This window comes from Gobius niger (genome assembly GCF_951799975.1).
Source record: "Gobius niger genome assembly, chromosome: 19".
NCBI lineage: Eukaryota > Metazoa > Chordata > Actinopteri > Gobiiformes > Gobiidae > Gobius > Gobius niger.
In genome coordinates, this window is record NC_136870.1 from 15,690,029 (window position 1) to 15,712,221 (window position 22,193).

Here is a 22,193-nt window from a genome sequence, read left to right on the forward strand (position 1 = left end):
GAAGGATGCCATCTCCAAACGGGACTCAAAACAACACTCGGGTGGCGTCCTTTCAAACATCTTTTTCCTCAATACCTCTGTTTAGATTTCATTGCCAACATAGCACAGCCAGCCTTTGTCCTCTCATGACAATAACATGGACTTGGCTCATCATTTTTGGCTGTAGTTAAAAAAAAAACAACAACACAGAATCCTCGTCGTGTCCCAAAAACAGCATGTTTGTATATCCCCAAAGAAGACAGCGGAGAGTGGTACCTCTTGCAGGAATGATCCAAGAAGGCACAAGCTGTCCTAATCCTGAATCTAGTCTGGAAAACGGTTTGATTAAAACAACCTATAAATTCCCTACCAAAAAAAAAACAAAAAAACAACACCACCTTGTTCTCATTACAAGGAATAAAACAAAAAGCTTTTCTCAATCAAAAAGGGGCAAAAACATCCATCTCGATTAATCAAGTCAACCCCCACAAGGCAGAAATTACATTCATATTTCTTTCAAACACACAGATGGTGGAAAGCAATGATTTAATAAAAGAAAAATAAACTAGCTTCCTATCAAATACTGTTGCCTAGATTTTCCATTTGTGCCTGCATCACATTAACTTTGATTCACAATGACTAGATTTTCAGCAAGAAATGTTATGTTGTCAGTTCATTCTGGGGAAATATGTAACCCATCAAGTACAAACCAAATGTTTAAAACAAATGCCAAAATAGCTGTCAAGTGCAAAGATTACACGGCCCTCGTCTCAAGTGACAGCAGAGACGTACCGTATAATAACCTATGGACAAGGGGACAGTGTGCTACTTGTGGGTTTTAGAGTCCAGGGCGGCCAAAGTCTCTTCTTTTGTGCTGGAGCAAAGAGTTCCAGGTCAGTTGGTTTTCCTGAACGCACGCTCCCATTGTCAGGTCACATGAGAATCCAGCGGGACAGCAGTGCTTCAAGTCAGGACAGCACACGGCCTACCAAGAGAAAAGGCCTTTGTTTAATATACACAGTAGTGTTAGTAGTTACACACCGCTCACATTAAAAACATTACAGAGGAGGATATGGGGATTCCCATGCACCATTTTTAAAGAATTACAGTGTCTATGGGGAACTGACCAAATACTTATTTTCCCCACTGTAACTCTGTACACTGTAATCTTTCAAGAGTCTCCAATCAAGTTAAAGAGAATTTAGAGTTGCAAGTGGTACATGGTAAAAATGTGACACTGAAACTTAAATACTGTATGACATTAAGTATATTTTAAAGGCCTACCCCAGGTGAGGGACAGCAGGCCCACTCTGATGTGGAGGTCTTACAGCACGTGTCCTGTTTGGGACAGTGGACCTCCCCTGTGCCGTCACATGGTTCATCCAAGTGGCTCTGCTTCAGTGGCACCACTCTGAGCTGAGGAGCAGTGAAGGACAGTCCTGTGTGGCCCGTCTTCTCACACGTGCCTGTCTGCATGTTGCAGGTGTAGCTCTGGGGGCAGCAGTGCTCATGGTCATCACAGCACACCGCCTGAAGAGGAAGGGCGTTTTCAGAGGCCATTTCAGGTATTTGAGTGAATTATGCAACTGCATCAGTGTGATTTAATAACTCTGATTAGGTTAAAACGTTCTGTACCTTCACCAGCGGGCAGCACCCCCAGGCCCCTGTGGGCAGCTTACAGCAGGTTGTCCCAGAGGCGCAGCTGGTCTTTGCGTCACACTTTACGTCCTTTACAGATTCGGACTCATTTAGGGCGCTCAGCTTGGTGAACCAGGGGATCACATGTGGCCCTCTGGAGCAGGAGGAGCGGTGTGGCTCACATGTGTGACCACGGGGGCAGCAGTGATCTCCATCATCACAGCAAATCGCCTGAAAAGATCAAAAACTTTAAATACACATTACTCAGACAAAGTGTTAGGAGGGCATAATGCATGTACAGACATGTGGAACAGGGCAGCAGCCCCACTTCTGGGTGTTCTTCATGAAGCAGCAAGTGGTGTCCCGCGGGCAGCTAGTGTGGGGGTCACACATGGTCCGGTCTGGGCTGGACGCAGCCAGGGTTTGAGGAATCTCCTTCTGCAGAGCTGGGATCTTCTGGACCCACGACACGCTCATCTCTCCAGGTTTATCACAAGTCTGCTCTTCAACGTTGCACTTATAGCCATTGGGGCAGCAGTGCTCATGGTCAGTGCAGCACACAGCCTGAAGCAAAAATATAGAAAAGAAAATCCCAGAAGGAAAATCAGCTTTTGAAGAATTAAAAAAAACAACATTACAACAACTCTTATTCAAACAACATGAGGTAATTTCTATAACGGCATCATATTGATCCTGACCTGGGGTAGGGGGCAGCAGGCCCACTGTCCTGTGGTCTTCTTGCAGCAGGTGGTTCCCCCGGGACACATGGTTTGCTTGTCACATTTCTCATCCTCAGCCCCAGAGCTCAGAGCCGGGATCTTCTCCACCCACGACACTGGCAGCCTGGCACTGAAGGGGTCGTCGCAGGTCTCTGCAGCCAGGTTACACACTGTCCCCTGAGGGCAGCAGTGAACTTGGTCATCACAGCAAACTGCCTGTGGAGCAAAAAGATTCTCCTATATAAAACTGAGTGAGCAGTGCACATATTACATGGGTTTGTAGTTTTGATATTAATATCTGTATAGAGAAGGGATAAAGAGGGATAAACAGAAGGAGAATCTGCACAGTGACACCTGACGGAGAAAGAAAGTCAAATATAGCACCAGCTTTGTGCACAAGATACCCAATAGTAGACTACACTGTAATTTAATTTTAAAGAGTTACCTCAGGCAGAGGGCAGCAGCCCCAGGCCCCAGTGGGAGTCTTACAGCATGTTGCTTTCCCGGGGCACGTTGTGGATTCATCACATTTGGTGTTATCACTGCCCTCAACTGGAGCTTTGCCAACCAAGGGCATCACCACGCTCCCTGTGGAATCGTCACATGTGGAGGCTTCCAGATTACACACAGTGCCATGTGGACAGCAGTGCAGGTGGTCCTTACAGCAAACAGCCTAGACAGAGGAGAAAGTATGCAGAGCCATGACTTATCATACCATACCACAAAGAAGAGGGATGTGGAGGAAGGAGGCTGATAAATGGCATTGAAGAACATTAAAATCACATTTGGAGAAAGCCAGTTTATGGTGCCGCCTACGAGTATAGCAACAACATCAATAAGAGCAATTTCACAGGAATTACACGATCCATCAGTCTAAAGACCATTTGGATGCTAGGTGGCAGGGTTGGAGACATGACATGAATGATGATATTGGAAATCAGGCCATGACTAAGCTCAATTTGTCAGCCAGTCAAAAGAGAGAAAAATCATTGGGATAGGCCGATAAGTAATAGCTGGCTTTAGGGGAACAGCTAATGCCAATAGTGATCCACATGAATTAATAAATTTACCTCAGCAAGGGGACAACAGGCCCAAGAACCAGTTGGGGATTTGCAGCAGGTGTTTCCATCCTCACAGGCCACTGACTCATTGCAAGGAACATCAAACACTGTCCAAGCAAGAATACATGAATAGTATTATGTGAAAGGCAGCAATGTCACGAATTAAACTTAAAACAAAAACATTTACTTTTATGCACATCTGCTGATTGCTTCAGAACACCTGGGAATTTAACCACCATGGTCGTGTTCAATTCAGATGTAAGGCACCTGCTATGGACCAAGTCACACTGAGTTCCTGAAGGACAGCAGTGAAGGTCGTCTTCACAGCACACAGCCTGGAACGCAAAGCAAAAGTCTGACCACCATGTCTCTTACCTACGTGAAGTTTATCAGATGCTGCACGACTTTCCCGCAACATATGACATGAGCACCGAGGGTTTAGGAGTATTGCAATTTTGATTCTCGGTTTGTGCTTAATATGTTTACAATTGACAACCAAATAAACTACCTAACTTAATAATAACCATTTAGCCGAACCCTTTTTCTAGTTTGAAAGGAGTTTTAAATACTTTTAGTTGGAAAGTAAGAAAAAATAGTTGTCCATTCATCTCACCTACACTTGGGTATACAATATTTTAGTTAAATTTAGATTCCTCAACATACAACCAAAGTAAACATTTCTATTATAACTAAAGGCTTCACTACAATTCTTTTTTATATACTTATAGTGATGAGTAAAAACACTAGTTGGGTAGAAATAGTTGAAAAGGACTAGCAATAGTGGCCTGAGAGAAAAAGTAATGTCAAGCCCTAATTGTCACTCACATTAGGCATGGGGCAGCAGCCATAATCACCAGTGGCCATCTTGCAGCATGTCGTTTCATCAGGGCAAAATGTGGCACGATCCGGACACTGAACTGAAAGGTCAGAATAGAAATGCGCATTAATGATCGCTAGAGAAATACATCTGAAGCGGCTCCATGCAAATGAAAGACCATATAGATGTAGAAGGTATTAATGGAGCTCACCGTCATTAGGGGCGGATGTGATCTTCTTCAGCAGAGGCATGATAGTCTCTCCAGACTGACACATTCCTCTCTCCAGGTCACAGATTGTGTTACTGGGGCAACAGTGCACATGATCACTGCAGCACACCGCCTGTGTGTTATAATTACAGGTCAAATATGTATGAGGTGAGGTTTATAGAGGTGGTGAAAACTAAATAACAACTTTCAATGGAACAAGAACACTTTTTTTTTTTTTTTTTTTAAAGAAGGCATACAGGTGCTGGTCATATAATTAGAATATCATGAAAAAGTGCTTTCACTTCTGTTATTCAACTTAAACTGTGAAACTAATATATGATACACTCATCACATGCAAAGTGAGATATGTAGCCTTTATTTGTTATCATTTTGATTATTATGGCTCAGCTTGTAAAAACCCCAAATTGAAAATCTAAGAAAATTAGACTAAAAATGGACTGTAACCCATAATCATCAAAATGATAAACAAAGGCTGGACAAATGCCACTTTGTATGAAATGAGTCGATCATATGTTAGGTTGAAATACATTTTAAGTGGAAATACAGAAGTAAATGCACTTTTTCCATGATATTCTAATTATATGACGAGCACCTTTTTCTGTAGCCAATTTCTCCATTTGGAGCACTTCAGAAACAGTTTGGTAAAAATGTTCAATAAAACTGTGTTGGATTTGATTGATGACGTTTTTGAAAACTCAATAACAAAACAAAAAAGTAATTAAAGAATGTATAATTGATTTATATACATCTGGGTAAGGACAGCAGCCATAGTCTCCAGTGGGCAGCAGGCAGCATGTGTAACTATCTGGGCAGCTGCTCCTTCCACCAGGACAAGTTATTGCACCCGCTCGAGAATCTGCACAGAAATGAATGAATGAAGAAGGTATGAGGAGAACGCATGCACAAATACAGCACCAACCAACATTAACTCTTCCTTTACGATCATAAATATTCCGCACCGTTTGCTCCCACCTGAATTTATGAGCCTCCTTTTCGCAGGAATCTTCTGGAGCATGGGTAAGGACTCGGATGTGGAGGTAAGACACTTTGAGTGAGCAAGATCACATTGTGTTCCCTCCGGGCAGCAGTGTTGCTTGTCCTCACAGCAGACCGCCTATGGCCAAAATGGTAAGAAAATGAGATTGCCAAATAAATAGCATGCTGTAAACTTCAGCAAAAGGGTTTAAGTGTGGAAAGTGTTCCCAGTGAGCAAAACAAATGAGTTTCAATTATTAACAAGGCATGTAAAATCACTGCCAACATTTAATTTTGGTGCATCTAAAGCAAGTGGCCAGGGGTACTTTAAGTCATTTGGACCTCAATAAAGAAAGAGTAGATACATTTGTTGACTGTTAATCGTAGGGAAATGTGTGTAATATGAGGGTTTCATACATTTATAGATATATTGTTGCAACCGATGTACAAGAAGACAAATAAGTTAAAGTACTGATTTCTCTGAAGGCAATATTGTACATCTGCATCCTTTGCTTTGTTTGTCTTTCAATAAAACAACATATCAATAAAACAAGCTATCATGATTATCAAGTATCAAGTATCTGTGGACCAAGATGATACTGAAGACCCATTAAGTCAATCTATTTTAAAATAAATTCCACATGCTTCATAGTTGAATTGAATCATACAAACCAACCGTGAAAATAACTTCTTGGCGTGAAAAGCTTTTGCTCTCACAACATGTGGAAACCGGCACATATAGAAGGAGGTCTTGAGTGTTACCTTAATCATTGGACAGCAGCCCCAAGTGTGGTCCGGGAGCTCGCAGCAGGTGCTATCATCGGGACACTCGGACACCATGTCGGGACAAATGACTGCCTTCACCCTCTCCTGCAGCTAGAACAATCACGGCACATGCATATCAATGATCCACCAGGAAGAGAGCATGTGCAAAAAGCAATGAATTACAGTAACAGCCTTTGTTCGTTTCGGTTGAGTTCCCTGAGGCATGTGTGGATGGGAAGTGGGGCAATGTAAATTAATTGATAAAGGAAAAAACGTAACACAAACCTGTGTAGCAGGAAGGCGCTTTACCCAAGGAAGGGACACTGTTTTGTTTACGCATTTGCTATGGACCAAATCACAAACGGTCCCTTCATAGCAGCAATGCAGGTGGTCTGAACAACACTCAGCCTAAAAAATAATAAATAGATTTTTAAAAAAAGTTGTGTGGCAATTGTGTCTGCAGTATTGAACCAAAGAGGAACCTGAAAAACTTAAAAATAAATGCAATGACATGATGAATGAAACTGATACGGGAAGTCATGTTCAACTAATTTAAAGAGAGACAGTGGTTTACTTTTGGCAATGGGCAGCAGCCATATCCTCCTTCTGTATTCTTGCAGCAGGTGTTTTTCACTGCACACATTCCTCCATCTGGACACACCAGCGCTGCGCTCAGGCTTAGCCCAGCCAAACACAGCACGGCCACCTGCAACATCTAAGAACACAAAAAGCCATTTCAATGCCCAAGTAATGTTTGATGATGAAAGTGAGTTACTTTGAGCTGTGGACGATGCAAACATTAAGAGAATTTAAACAATCCCTGGCATATCTGTAACACTGCAACTGCTGATGTTCCTCTATGTGATGTCATATCGCTAAGCATTATGGGATTAGCAGCAATTGTAAACTAATGGAGATTTTAAAAGTTAAAATACTGGTTATTGTTCACATTGAAACACTTGGACACCACAGTGTGTTAGATTTATTTACCAGCTGTAACTCAACAGCTAACGGAGTTGTTCCACAGCTTTTTATACTGTTTTTAGCTAATGTTAGTCAATGGAAATGTATGCTAACAGCTGCAAAGATGGCGGATCTCCATGGTTACTGTGGAATTTCCCGAACGCTAACAAATACAATGCCACAGCTACAGGAGATCTATCATTTAGATTGACAAGTTTACAAGCCAAAATGTAAAATTGAATGCTGTCCTAGAAATCATGTAAGATTGTAGCAGATTCATTTCTGAAATAACGGTAAAAACTAAACTAAACAAGAGAGTACAAAAAAAATCATTACTCAAAAAAAGGTTTAATGCATGGCCTAGAAACTGAATAAAACGGGAAATCTTACTGGCATGGTAAGAGATGGCGTGAGAGAACAGCAGACTATCACTTCACTTGAACCAAATAACAAGACAGCGATTCATTCCTACGGTCCTAAAACAAAGAACGCAAGACCAATTTATAGTCAATTTCTCATTCTTGAAAACAAAAAAAATACAGTAATTTAGGTTGATAAAATGTCTGAGCACACATTACTCTAAAGCCAATACAGCACAATTAAAATAATGACCGTTCAATATTTGCTCATAAATAAAACGGAAATCAGTTTATTCATAGGAGCAGGGCAGTTAGCTTAGCCGCTACCATGCTAACACTCCAGGCAAAATAGCTGTGAATCTTCACCGTAACATTTCAAGCAGCGACACAGTAACTCACCCTGTTTATCTGATGAAATCGGTTCCACTTCAGACTTTTCGGGCCTTGATGTGGCTGGTAAAGCACAGATGAACGCGGCAGATTGTTCTATTTCCGGAAGTCCACTTTGCGTTATCACATGACGCCGGTAGATCACGTGACTTTTTAAAGCAAAAAAACAACTACTCAAGAAATGTCGAAAAATAAAATATAATAGCACATTTCTATTCACTTATTAACTGAGTTTGCTATACAGTCGCGGTTTATAATGGTGTAGTTTCATAAAAATAAAAATAAAAAATAAAAAATAAAAAATAAAATAAAAATAAAAATAAAAATAAAAATAAAAATAAAAATAAAAATAAAAATAAAAATAAAAATAAAAATAATTATTATAATAATAACAATACTAATAATATACTAATAGTAATAATAAATCTTAATTAAGACTGAAAACGAAAGCACAGTGGGAACAATTTTATTTCTATTTTGTTTCATGTACAGGGTTAATGTACAGTTTGCAAACACCTGACCAGATTTTTGAAGCAAATGACACAGGGCACAGCATGAAGGCCTACACATTCCTAGACCCTCACAAGCCACGTACTAAAGGAAAAACCAGCAACTATAATTTGTCCCCTCTGAGATCCATCAAAACTCATGTTCAAATACAAGATCACAAAAATAAGCCTACATGAAAACACCCTGCCATGTAAATCAAACACATGTAACAAAAAAACGCAATTACACAACTCATTATGATGCCATGTCTGTTCCAAATAAGTGGTACATTTACAAAAGTGGACACATCAGTGGAGTTCATAGCTCACATTTTCAGTTCAAATGTAGTCTACTGACACAGGCTTATGAAAAGCAAGCAGATGGTAAGAAGGATTTGACAAACAGTGAATATTTTACAGCTTTTATGATTTCCAAGTTCTCAATTTTCAAAAAAACAAAAACATTCTCAACACATCTCAAAAATCTTCAAGCTTAATCCACTTGCGTATTTTAGCCGTCGACTCATTCCCATTGGCTGATGTGTCAGAGGCAGTGGTGATGCTTGCGAGAGCGTGTTGGTCAGTATGTTAATATTGTAAACATTTACGACCGGAAGTGGGTTTGTTAGGACAGAGTTAAGGGAAAAGTCAGTGTATCTTCAGATATTTGGCAAATCATTGCTTCACCACAAGACATTTTGTGCCAAAAACTTAAAATTGTTTTGAAAAACGTCTTGGTAAAAACACCCTATTCTACATTTTACAGTACATGCACATTGTATACACATAAAATGTTATATAGTCAACTTTGAAGCATTTACAAGTTTGGTGAAAAAGAGGTTAGATAAAAGAAATGAAGATTTCCAAGGAGATAGTAATCATGAAAAGACATTTTTGTTTGGCAGGCATGCTCCCCAGATTGAATTCCCCTTAATGCAGTGTGCTTATTATTGGTGGCGTTTAAAAAGCTTAGGTGTTAATAACTGCATTTCTAGCAAAGGTCCTGCATGCCTATCACTAAATCCTATGTGAAAGAAGGCACTTTCAGGAGAGGAGTGGTGTAGGCCCTGTCCACAAAACAACCCCTGTAAATATCAGCAGGGTATCAAAAGGTATGTCTTCAAGTATGAGATGGGACATTTTGTTAGACTCTAGATGTTTCTTGGCAAGTAACAAGGGGTTGTCCGGCGCAGGAGCCTGGTGAACTGTGGGGGGCTTTTGGTGCCTTCTGTTTATCATACATTCATATTCATGCAACCGTCTGTTCTACCAAATAGTCTTAAATGTCAGGAAACCTATTTACACAAAGCTCACATGGATGTCTCTGTCAGGCAAAAATCTCAGGATAAAGGCAGAGATAGTGTCTTATTTTGGCAAAATGGTAGATCACTTCAGTAATAAAAGATGCTTGAAATAACATGATGTTTCTACAGGTAAATGCTATTGTATTGAGTGTGTAAGGTATATGTAAGAGTACATGGACACAGTACAGAAGGAAAACAAGTACATCCCTGAAGGAGCAAGATGCAGACGATGCAAATGTTTGCATTATCCATAAACAGGGTCTAATCACTAATTAGAGAATACATTTCTTGTAATATATTAATGTACTTAGATTGTATCTAAAAAAAAAATTGCATTCAATGATTTTGAGAAACTCCGGGTTTAAATAACCCCATATTTAAATAGAAAATGTGATTGATTTTTAAAAACTTCTATAACCATCAGACAAACCATAATTAAGTGCTTTTCTCTCATATTTTGCTCTAAAAATGGCTATTTCCAAAGTCAATGGCTCAGACAATGGTTTAGTGGTACATGTCATGGTAACATTCACAATAAACATTAGTCTACAGTTATAATTTCACTGAAACCCAATGAAACAGACTACGAGAGGAATCAGAAAGTGCAAAAGCACTTCACCAGAAACACAAAGGTTCAAACAACACTCTGGTAATAGTGATGCATGGTTGTGCTTTTGTGAGCTCCCGCAGTGAAAAGCAACAGCCTTTAACAGGTGTGAAGAAACTTCTTATAAAGGTCCAATGTCTTTCTGATAAATCCTCTACTTCCTTGGGTGGAAGACCATCAGAGGCCTGTCTTCAATCTTCTGCCACGGACTCTTCTTGTTCTCGTCTTTGTCGTCTGGATCATCCTCCGGGCTGGTCATTGAGTCACGACGGTTCTCACTGTTGCTGCTGCGGCTGCTGCTGACTCGACTGCGCCCCCTTCTGGTGATGGTGGATCCGCGAGACGACGGGCCTTCGTCCAGTAGAGGGGTGAGGGAGTTCTCTTCTGGTGATACTGGACGCCCCTCGCTGCTGCTGGGCTCGCTGTGGTCTGGATAGGCCAGTTTGGAGTAATTCTTCCCTCCGCCACTTGTGCCACTGTGCCCTTTACGTGGACCAGATCCCCAGCGCTCATCTTTCCCCTTACGGTTCGCTGTTGATTTACGTTCTTGTGCTTCTAAAGGCGGTTCAAGGTTGACATCTCTTGCAAAGTTACTTGGGCCTCCAAACCCTCCACCACTGAGATCATTGCTGATATCAATGTAGGAGTGGCGCACGTGGGCATTGGCGCGTCCATCCAGAGAGATGAACCAGGCCCTTGGGTTCTGCTTCACTCCAAGTTCCAGAAGTTTCTTCTCCGTCAGTGCTTGAAGTTCCCCGTTCATTTGGGCCATAGTCGAGTCATTGAAAAGGACCGGAATGGTCACTGGCCCTCCAGACGAATCTGACGCCCAACTTGGCTCTTCCGAATCCTCGCCTTGACTCCCACTCTGCTGCCCCTTCTGCCCATGGTGGTGATGTTGTTGGTTGCCATCTTTGTCCAGGTCTTTTGGATCCTTCCCATCTTTGCTGGTAAACTCCGAGGGCAGGCGCATGTAGTGGGCTGGGATGACTAGCGTTGGCACCATGCTCCTGTACATGTTCTCCTTCATTTGATCGATCGAGCTGCAGAAGATGATTTGTCCCGGTTGAGTGCCGAGCGATGTTGGTCTGGTGAGGCTGTCCGCTGCTGCTGCGGAGTATTCCGGAGGCTTATCTGTCTGGTTTGGCACATAACCCTGGAAGCGAGGTGGCGAAGGGGGGTCAGAAGAATAACCACGATTGTCATTTGCATTATGGTGACGGTTGTAATCGTCATGAAGCAGCGGGTTGTCTAAGTTGTTAGTTTCAGTGGCACGTGTGACCTTCATTTGAAAACTTTCACCTCTTTGGGAGCCAGATATGTTTTTGCCTTTCGAGTTTCTCAGCATGTGGGCAGGGACATGTTTGGTGAGGTCTTCCCGGGAGCTGTGGTACTCTCGGGGCGGGGACAAGTCCGATTTGTTGTTGGCTGCAGAGGATTCAACATGGCCACCGCAGATAAGATTCAGACGGGAGGTGGAGGTACCCTGGTCTCTTTTGGCACTGTTTAAATTGGACGAATGGGGTTTAGCTTGTTGTCGGCGGGGCTTCAAGCACTTCCTCCTAGAAAATACAAAGCACATAGATTAGATTTGGAATATAAAGAAAATACTGTAATTATTTGTTCAGTATTCGTCCAATTCAAGTCTTCAGCTTCTTGATGTAATATTACATTATGTGTTTTGATTTGAAAACAAAATGCTGGAGAGAAGTCATTTAACATAGTATTTAGTATAAGTTGAGAAATACTTAATGACTGTGCCTCCTCACCTGCAGTAGTAAAGCAGCACACAGAGCAGGATGAGCACAAGCAGAGCCAGCGAGGCGAGAATGGACAGCAGGAACAGGGTGTGGTATGTGGTGATGTCCCTCAGGCCCGGGTGAGAGAGACCCAACCCTGCCAAATAAAACAGTAATTAAAATACAGCTTTAATGTTACACAGACTAATTACTGTTAGATCCACATGGGAAATACTTTAATCTGCGAGGATAAAAAGCAAGTGTGAGAAATCTGTAGCACATAGAATGTAGATACCTGAAGAAGTGGGGAAGGCAGCTAACCAGTATCCCATACGAGGGACCACAACGTTCCAGACAAACTGTGAACCGTCTTTTTTAATGTAGCCTGTCCCGTTACGAACCCATAAACCTGCAAATATGAGTACACAAAACTTAATGGTGCATGTTCAAGTATATTAAGTAAAATGTTATTTTCTACCATTAGAACATTCCAAGTTTACCCGTCTTTGGCTGATACAGCCAGGTTGGGACACTGGTGGCCATCCTGTTGCGAGTGTCAGAGGGAAGAGGAACAGAGAGGTGGATCGGGTCTGTAACCTGAATCGGACTCCCATCTTTGTCATAGAGCTCAATGCTGACCACCGCAAGCGCCGTCAAGTCTGTCCACCCAATTTCTGCACCTAAACACATTACAAAGTACATAATGTTACTTTGAAGTTGTTCGTTTCAAGAGTTACAAACAAGTTACAGTTGAGATAAAGAGTAAATTAATAAAATATGTAGCTAAGTCAGACGTTTCAAGGACATAGAAAGTCTGATTATGTGCCCGGGCACACATGTTCTGAGTTAAACAATTACATTATGCAGGATGTGAAAGGGAATGAGTTCTGCAACATTTCTTTTCAGGTTGCTTCAAAGTTAATGTATGGAAATGTGAAACAGTAATATATTCTGTTTTGCACAGATTTGCATGATAGATATAGATAGACTCTGGGTACATTTCTGAGGACCACTTGTCCATAATTTGAAACATTTGTCGCAGACCTGAGCTGTTGGTCTCTTGTCCCAGTAGGAATGGGAAGCCTCCAATCTCATACTGGCTCTTGGCAGTGGTCAGAGCTGCCGACAGAGACGTGTAGTTGGAGTCTGGAGGGAGCTGCAGGGACTTCCTCTGGAGCTGCACCAACGGCTGGTTACGAGCTCCTGATAAACAAAGGGAGTCAGTATGTTTAAGTATCAAGTATGAACACTTCTGTCTGCCTTGTACTCTGTGCTCACAAATAATCACAAGATGTTAACGTTTCTTGAGGCGACAGTGGCTCAGATGATAGAGTGTGTGAATGCCAAGACAAAAGGAAGATCCCATTATCTAACGTATGGTGAAGAAAATACCCAGCAAGTTTGAAGTTATAAATCGTGCTGACATGCAAAACAAAAATGACTTCATCAAAGTTCTTGGTTATTTACAATTCATTAGTTCTATCAGACACCCACACATTCAGCATGTGCAAACTGAACCCATTGGTATTCAGCGTGTCAGGAATATTTTTGAATGAAGCTTGATTTGTGACAATGCCAACATCTCTCTTGATGGTGTTGCTAGGCTGACAGTAGCAGCAAATAGGGTCATCCAAATGTTGAAATAAATCTATGGAAACACAGACAAAAACAAACAAGCAGGGTGCAGCGCTTCATGCTCTGCTGGAGACAAGCTCATCTTAAATGACAGACTTTCAGAGCTTTTTGACATCTTGATGCCTGAGGAAGAAAAATATATTCATGATTTCATCTCGTCATTTTAACAAGGGTCCATGCCAGCATCTGTACATTAGGAAGGGTAAACGTGGCTACCAAATGTGACAACAGTACTGTAGTTAGGCAAGGCTACACACTGCACACTTGGACAGTGGGGGGTAAGAATGACAGAGCCCAATGTACACAGGAGAGACGAGTCTACAGTGAGCTCACATGTCATAAAAATAACCTTATGGGCAAAATCCTCCTTGTCTGTGGCAAGCAGGGAGCACCCTCTGTGTCTAAAAAGTAACATTAGCCAAAACACAGCAGTGAAACAACCCCATTACCAGCATTACACTGCTGGTAAACACTATAGAGTATTGCAATCAGACAGTATTTCTCAATCTCAATGATGTTTTAAGAGTTCTGTTTTCATCTTACCAGGTGAGCCAGACAGAACTTGAAGGACATCATCGTACAGGATGAGCGTGCCTGGCCTCTGTACGAGCAGGTACAGGCTGACAGATGCATATACTGCAATAAAAGAGACGGCATGTTTTAGATCAACACAGCAGAAATCCAGGTGTGGCTAAGAAAAGGCATATAGTGTCGCTAAAAAACAACCTAGCAAAGTTCAGATACAGCAGCTTCGCCCCTTCGTGACTTACGTGGGATGCGGCTGGAGTGCCAGGGCACTGAGTTGGTGACATAATCGAGTTTAGACGCAGTGATGATGACCCAAGTTCCCGCTCGGTACATAAAGCTGACTCTCAGGACACCATCACTTCCTGCTTTCCCGGAGGCTAATACGGTTTGATTCCCATGGACCTCCACAAGAGCATCAGCCAGAGACGATAAGTCACTGTTGTCAAACACTTGGACTTTGATTTGCACCTCTGTAAAATAATAAATCAAACAATGGTTCAGAGTCAACAAATATAATGTTTCGCTTATAGACTAATAGCTAGAATAATATATGGGTTTTGGCATATTATTGCTATCACTGTAGTTTAGATCTATACTAACATGAAATTATGTCATTGTTATTAGTTTAGCTGTTCTTAATGAAAGAAAAAAAATATAATTAGATATTGTACGATTCCATTCCAATATTATGCTGTTCTAGTCTAAACTAAGAAGAAACATGAGTCAACTAGGTCTAAACCACAACTAAAATAAACAGGACTTTACAGAGACTAATCCTTTTAAAACACATCCGTAATGCACAAAATCGTTATTCCCTCCCATACACAAACATATGTGAGAGGTGCAGGACCTATTATTTTGAGTGCACAGTCACGTAGTGCATAACACTTTTACTGTCCCGGCCCGTGACTCAGATTTAGGTGGAAATTCCTCATCATCATCTGGCTGTCTTTCAAGGACTCCATTAGTATGCAGCGCTGTAATCGCCTTGTCCAACATGACCTACGGTGCATTGGACAAATTGTAAACGGCCCAGTAGCCTATGGATAATGTCTCTCAGTAAACAATCAGTCCACACATCATGTTGATAATGATGACCACTACTACGGCCTTGCTATTTTGACTCTGCATCAACATTTACTCAATGACCATTTCATTCACAGAGCTGTTTCCCCAATAGATCTGAACTATCATGGTAAAATATGGAATTGCAATTTCTTGTTTTTAATCAAGACTCAGTCCGCAGTGCACACTTTCACTTTCACATGATAAAAGAAACTCAACTGCTAAATTAAACCAAGAATCGCATGCATCTCAGAACACATTTGTATGTTTTGTATGGATCTATGGGATATCTCTCACTTAGTTTTTTATCCAGATTTGGGATTGGCACAAGGAGTGAATTATAGTAGCTGATGAAAAACATGAACGAGTTTCTCCGTGATTGTTACTGTATACTTAGTAGCAAACTCTATAACTGTATATATATTACTGTATCACTGTTACATTTATATACAGTAGCAAGATAGCAATATATTCACAATATAATCAAAACATGTACAATAGGCCGGGATGAATGTGTGTGCGTGAATGAATGGTGGTCAGAGGGACAGTTGGCGCAGATGGTGGAGTCACGCTTCTGTCAGTCTACCCCAGGGGAAACTCTAGCTGCATACAGTATGTAGCTTTCCACCACTGTGTGTGGAGTGAAGGAAATAAACATTCCCCACACTACGCAAGGCAACAGTTCTGTATTTTCCTTTGCAAACTACAAAAGTTGCAGTGATAAAACCTGCACAGTTGCCACATCTCTTGAGACATGTCTTGTATGAGTTTAGCAGTTTTATTCTCAGTATGTTATAGCTCTTGCACGTGCTTGAAACTGCTAATATTCCACAGATGCAAGTTAGTGTCATATCTTGTCTAGATTCAGCCCTGCAAACTGAATAAACAGTCCTCATTCATTGATTTGGGGCTTTTTGTTTTCGCTCCACATCTCACTTCTTCTTGGACGGCTTAGGATGTGGGTCGTTTCTATGGTGACGTGCTGACTCTCCAAAAGCAGCCTTGTATTTCCCCACATGCAGATTAGTCCACTACAGGCGACAATGCCAAATAGCCTCAAAGCGACACTTTATACTGACCCTTACACTTCCCAACGCCTTTGATTCAGATTGGTAATTCTGCGACTTATCACACCAAGTTCACAGAAAATATTTGTTTTTCAAAGCGTTGAATAGTAATTGAACAAAAAACTGCAACTGAATCTATGGAGACAAGACATATGTTCTGGTTCCTTGCAAAGGATACTTTCAATAACAATTGTAGAATGTGATTTTCCAGCCGTTCATTTGGGATTCTTCACTAATACGAGTCTGTATCTCGATTTGAGAACCGCTGATTCTGCAGGTCTTGTTTATGTGTGCTCAGGTCATTAGGATGCATGTATAAATGTGCTGCATCCATTAACAGAAGAAGCTCAATAAAGACTCCCTTGTGTGAGCAGTATTGCCCCAATCTGGGCTCAGCACTCCACTCACACCACTCCACTGAAACAGAGAGAGCCTGGGAATATCAGCTCGCTTTAGAAAATGGCCTTAAAAGTCTTTTTGGCAAGAGCTTTGCCCACTTTGTCACACCTTTTGACAATAAACTGCAAACGACATAAATATAAAGAATAAGAAAAGGGCATTTGATCAGACGAAGAAGCCTTTGCATTTTTTCAAGCCAGTCTGTGCCTGTCCCAAGCCATGAGAAATGCCCTCCACCAGATCGTTGGAGAAAGCAGATGAACACAATAGGGCTAAATAAATCACAGCTTAGTTTACATTCTGTTATTGAGTCAAGTTACTAGAAAAGTCTCCCAGCACTTCCCTTCTCTGTATCTTGCATCAATTTCAAATCAGGCTGAATTCTTCACAGAAAATCGATTTCCTCGGTCACTGGTAATGACACTGAGGCCAGAAAACATGAGCAGAATGGTGGACAGTGAAGGTTTTGTTTGTGTGTTTTTTTTTTTACATGAAGTGAGTGGGGGAAAAACACAAATCCACTGTTTCCATCCATGCATGAGCTCTAAACGACTCCAGGCATGAATAATACAAACTCAATTACATAATGTCCTTCACACAGTTCTGAACGAGGAGGATACCATATATGCAACATAAACATCTTAATTAAAGCGCCCTTTCCCCCCTGTATGCATTTAAATACGGGTCCTGGAGGTGATAGGGATGCATGTGTGGTGATGTGCAAGGCAAGATGGGAACTGCAGGCCTATTGCTCCCAGCTAGGCCGTGCAAATAGGCTACACAGTGTCCCTATATATGCGTAATAACAACCTCATTTCAACAGGAGCGCACCATGTACAGTATATATTGAATGCGTGGTCACATCAGCAACACCCAAGGCTACGTGCATGTGAAAGTGGCAATCAAAACCAGAAGCCATCTCCCTAAATATCACGCCTTTGTACGTTCAGCGCGTATTATTCCCAGGCCTGGGTCATGTTACCGCGCCACGTAGTGAAAGGTTTGTCGACAAAAGCGATAATAATAAAACCCAAAAAAAGGCAACCACTCCCATCTCATTGTTGCTACTGCTGCATCCCCCGTATGGCGAGCCTTACCAAACGCTCCCTGATCTGGAAGAGATTTGGCCAGCGCCTCCCAAACCGCGCAGATCCAGACGCAGAGGAGCAAACGAGAGACGCAGTGGGCTGGCATCCTTCTAACCTACATGTCTACTCCCAGGTCGGCGGCCGGGTGTCCATATCGCTCGGGAAATAATGTCAGAGTTTTCGGCTATTCAGACATAACTCGGATGGGCAGGCTAACAGGATGGAGCTTGGAGATGCTGCTGTGTAGACTGTGTGGGCTTCGCCTTGTGTTTATTGTCTGAGGCGGGGAGCGAGGCGCGCTACGCTGCCCTCGCCTGGTCACGAGAGGAACTGCGGCTCGAGGCTTTATTGGAGACTTGAGCTGCTGCACTACTACTCTACTGTAGTAAGAGCCACCTTATCCAGCGGGCTAGCAGGGGCTGGACCCCAGGGCCTACCATAGTCAAGGGCCTATTTCAGAATGAAGGAAAAATATATATAATTGGTGATTCGTTGATTTTCATGTCAATCACTTCACTTTGCTGCATGACTAACCGTATGCAATGATTGTGCTGTGCTCCTGTGTGTGTACCTGGAGTAGGCCCGCCCTACCTGGCCCAGAGGGAGGCATGTAGGAGTAGCAGGGTTAGGGCAGGGACTGAAAAACAGCCCTGGACTCTGGCCAGCCTGGCCCAAATTAGCGTAAATGCGACACTTCCACAAATACATATGTTGACCTCTTACTCCCCGCCTTAACCGAGAGCATTTTCTCCAGTTCCGCTTTACCCAAATCCAAAGGCTTCTTGACTGGAGAGCAACATTGTAACGCCTCATGTGAAAGCTAAAATCTAGAAAAGTGATGGTAGCTTTTTGTCACGTTGTCGCTCCATTTTTGTTTGTTGTTGTTTGTTTTTGTTGCTTTTTGCTGCTTTTTCATTACTTTTTTTGTGACTTTTTGGCCTGTTTTCGTCACTTTTTTGTCACTTTTTCGTTTTGTTTTTCGGGGTTTTTTTTGTCATGTTTTTGTTTTGTTTTTTCACCTCTTTATTCATTGCGTTTTCATCACATTTTGTTGTCTTTTTGTCACTTTTTTGTCGCTTTTCCAGCACATTTTGGTTTTTGGATGCTTTTCTTTTAAGCTTTTAGATTTGGGTAAAGCTCGGTTACGCCCGGGGGTGAGGGTAAGGTAAAGTGAGGGGCCAGACCGGTGGCCCTAGAGCCAGTGGCCCTTCTGTGCTCTTCCAGAATGGACATACGGCCACCTACCCCCTGTGCTGAGGGGAGGTGGGGGCCTACAATTCTGTTTAAGACCCGGGACCTATGGGTGCATTAAGGTGGGCCTGCTCCTCCACCAGATTGAGAAAAGGGAAGAAATTACTGAGCACGCTGCAAAAAGAACTAAATATTAGCTACTAAGATAGAAAAATCTAAATATTTGAAGATTTACCTCTTCAGATGGGACTTGTTGACCTCTTTACCCCCACCTGAACTGAGCACATGTTCTCCAGTTTGGCCTTTCCCAAATCTAATATCTTTTTTTTTTAAATAAGCCACAAAAAGTGACAAAAAAAGCAATGAAAAAAGAGACGAAAACACGACAAAATGTATGGCAAGAAAGTGACAAAAGAGAGACGAAAGCACAATGAAAAAGAAATGGGAAAGCACTGAAAAAAGCGATGAAAAAGTAACAAGAACGGCGCAAAAAGTGTATAAATTTGATGAAAAAAGTGACGAAAAGAGACGAAAGCATGACAAAAATGTGGGGAAAAAAGCACAAAAAAACGAAAACAATGAAAAAAGCGATTAAAAAGCCACAAAAAGAGACCAAAATGTGACGATGAAAAAGCAACAAAAACATTATAAAAAAGAGACCAAAGCGCGACAAAAATGTTTCCAGAGTTTTGGTATATTCAACCCCACGAAGAAAACAATTGTAGGATCTAATGAAATGGTTTGGATTCTCACATTAATTTAGTCGAACAATCAGGACACATGGACATGAATGATGTGATCAGATAAAATCATATGATGTGATGAAGTGTTCAAGTTATATTAATGTGAGAACGGGGCAGATAAAACAACAGACACTCTGATATAACAACACTGTAAAAGAAAAAACCTCCATTACACAATGTAACTAAATAAAATTAATAGAGCTGTATCACTCATGTTGAGAAGAAGTACAATCGTCATATAAAATCCCAGCCCGTTTCATTCCTGGATGGTGCAGTGAGTTGCATTCAGACAGGATGATATAAGTTGCTTTGTGCAGCTTCTAACTGCGCACTGTTCCTTTATAGTGTCAAGCTAAACATGAAAAATGGCCTTCACATTACTACAGGTGCACACAGCAGACTGCATAGTGTTTGACAGAAGTCTATACATCACTGTATTTAAGTCAAATAATTCAGCCTTACATGAAGAGAAAGTACATTTGATGTGCTCCTCCAGGGCATTTAAAGGTTTTACTTGTTGTATTATTCATTAAGGAAGTGAAGCTATGAGTTTGTTCAGGTTGAAATAACAGGATTTTCTGCTTCTCCCATTAAAACAACATTTTTCGTTTTTAAAAACACGAAAAAAGATGAGCTTATGCTAAATGCTTTTACAGATCTCCCTCCAAAGCCCAGCCCGACCACAGCTGTAACTCAAAGTCTGCGTTTTTCTCAGTAATTTTGGTTTCACAATAAATGATATCTTCTCCCTCAACAGGACTGCAGTTCATTTGTGCGAGTCCTTAGATGCAATTTAAAACAGAAATCTCCACTGACAGCTTATTAAAACTTTGGATTAACAAAAAATGCCGCAGTAGAAAGGGGTGACTTTGACTCAGTGGGGGACTACAATTATGGCTCCTGTCATTTGTTAAAAGGACATTCAGATGCTCACAAGCTCCCTGCAATGTCCTTGAAACATGGAACAGGGACTTGTAGAGTGAAGCGCGACATCTTGTTCTTATCAAAGCCAGGATATTTTTTCTTACACTTGGCACAAGAGCTGCTCCTAGGTACTCGGACACACTGCAATTGATCATAAGCACATGTCTGTTGGAGAATTGAAGATGACATTTGTTGTAGAACTGAGTGAATACAAATGTTGACAATAGTTGCATCATATCGTACTATAATGATTTGGAGATGCAGACGGTATTTGTGGATTATTCACAATTGGACAGTGTTGCCTCCATCTTTCTAATTCCCCTGGCAAAGGCGGTAAGAGTCTACCAACACACAAGTACTACTACGACTGCTTTCTTTACTACTAAGTACAGAAACAGGATCACTAAATATAATAACTGTCACATGTACTTAAAGTGAAAAGCTAAAATATTCACACACATTTTAACATATAGTTGTTAGTTTATTTGAGCAGTTTACATTCGTAATTCCTTTCAAACTCACATTATACAGTTATGGAAGCTCAAAAGGTGTGTGGGCCAACCCCCATTTAACATTTACACAACAAACGCAACAGTAAGTGCACTGGTTCAAAGCCGTTTCACTCCCAATACTGCTGTTATTGGTATTACTTAATCTACAGCTGAGGTCAGCAATCACCAAAATACTAAGTTGCCGAACCTCCCAATTGTAGCCCGAAGAAAAGCACCACTTTCCACAAATGCCAGTGCTGAACATCATATGACTAAATTGAGTGTTATACCAGGGAACTTTTAAGGATTTGACAACATTTTTAGAATACTTTACCCGGTATTTGAGCTGTTTTTCCATGCTGAGATATGTTCTAACCTGAGCTTAGACGAGTTGATGTGTACCTCTCTGGTCTTTGTGCGTGCGCTCAAAAGACCAAAGACGTTGTTAGCATTTAGCCTCTCCTCCTCTCCTCTATGGGCCAAACAGGGAGGAAGTTAGAAGTGACCAAGCTCTTCAACTCTTCCAATATGGTTACATGAGTAGTTACATGATTACACAAACTTAAACATGTTGATTTTCTAAGCGGATAAAAAGGGGTACTATATTGCAGGGCGTAACAACACCTTAGGATCACTTTGACATCTGCACAATAATATCTTCAGAATCCAGATATTACTGCACGCACAAAGACCAGACAGGTACGCATCAACTTGTCTAAGCTCGGGTAAGAATACATCTCAGTATGTAAAAACTGTGGCCTGTTCCTTTAAGGCCCCGAGGCTTCATGCTTGAGAGCCGGATTTGGCCCCAGGGCCTGACGTTTCCTCCCACTGATCTACAGCATTAAATGACTGCACCAGTCAAGTAAAACAGGCTGTACTCTCCAAGTGACTGAGCTGTCCCAACCTTATAATGCACTGTGGAACAGCAGGTGATGGAGTGCAGATGTCCAGTTATCAATGCCAGTAACTCACGACAGGTTTGTCCCCATCATGTTGCCGTGCAGAAAACATGAAAGACTTCCATGT

General features: G+C 41.6%; 2 protein-coding genes across 2 annotated transcripts; both read right to left on the reverse strand.

The window, feature by feature from the left end:
- Positions 1–163: 163 nt before the first annotated feature.
- Positions 164–6,893, reverse strand: grnb (granulin b). The gene is made up of 15 exons (XM_079577382.1): positions 6,758–6,893; positions 6,469–6,591; positions 6,181–6,294; positions 5,416–5,557; positions 5,190–5,299; positions 4,426–4,555; positions 4,223–4,314; positions 3,585–3,732; positions 3,407–3,504; positions 2,782–3,009; positions 2,316–2,552; positions 1,921–2,181; positions 1,615–1,848; positions 1,264–1,509; positions 164–964 (listed from the first exon to the last, which is right to left on the reverse strand). The coding sequence occupies exons 1-15, from the start codon at positions 6,824–6,826 to the stop codon at positions 818–820; spliced, it is 2,379 nt and encodes a 792-aa protein (XP_079433508.1). The 5' UTR covers positions 6,827–6,893; the 3' UTR covers positions 164–817.
- Positions 6,894–8,345: 1,452 nt separating this feature from the next.
- Positions 8,346–18,108, reverse strand: fam171a2b (family with sequence similarity 171 member A2b). Its single transcript, XM_079577653.1, has 8 exons — positions 17,825–18,108; positions 14,439–14,666; positions 14,212–14,304; positions 13,078–13,236; positions 12,534–12,713; positions 12,329–12,442; positions 12,064–12,190; positions 8,346–11,856 (listed from the first exon to the last, which is right to left on the reverse strand). Exons 1-8 carry the CDS (start codon positions 17,919–17,921, stop codon positions 10,449–10,451), a joined length of 2,406 nt encoding a protein of 801 aa, XP_079433779.1. The 5' UTR covers positions 17,922–18,108; the 3' UTR covers positions 8,346–10,448.
- Positions 18,109–22,193: the final 4,085 nt, after the last annotated feature.

Excerpts from the sequence above, each read along its gene's own strand:
- grnb (XM_079577382.1), bottom strand. The coding sequence starts at position 6,826 with ATGTGTGCAGTGAAAAACACCTGCTGCAAGAATACAGAAGGAGGATAT. Across the intron at positions 1,510-1,614 it reads GGTGCTGCCCGCTGGTGAAG|GCGGTGTGCTGTGATGACCA; the intron begins GTACAGAACGTT and ends CTTCCTCTTCAG. Across the intron at positions 965-1,263 it reads CCTGCTGTCCCTCACCTGGG|GCCGTGTGCTGTCCTGACTT; the intron begins GTAGGCCTTTAA and ends TTCTCTTGGTAG.
- fam171a2b (XM_079577653.1), bottom strand. The coding sequence starts at position 17,921 with ATGCCAGCCCACTGCGTCTCTCGTTTGCTCCTCTGCGTCTGGATCTGC. Across the intron at positions 14,305-14,438 it reads GCACTCCAGCCGCATCCCAC|TATATGCATCTGTCAGCCTG; the intron begins GTAAGTCACGAA and ends CTTTTATTGCAG. Across the intron at positions 12,714-13,077 it reads ACAAGAGACCAACAGCTCAG|GTGCAGAAATTGGGTGGACA; the intron begins GTCTGCGACAAA and ends TAATGTGTTTAG.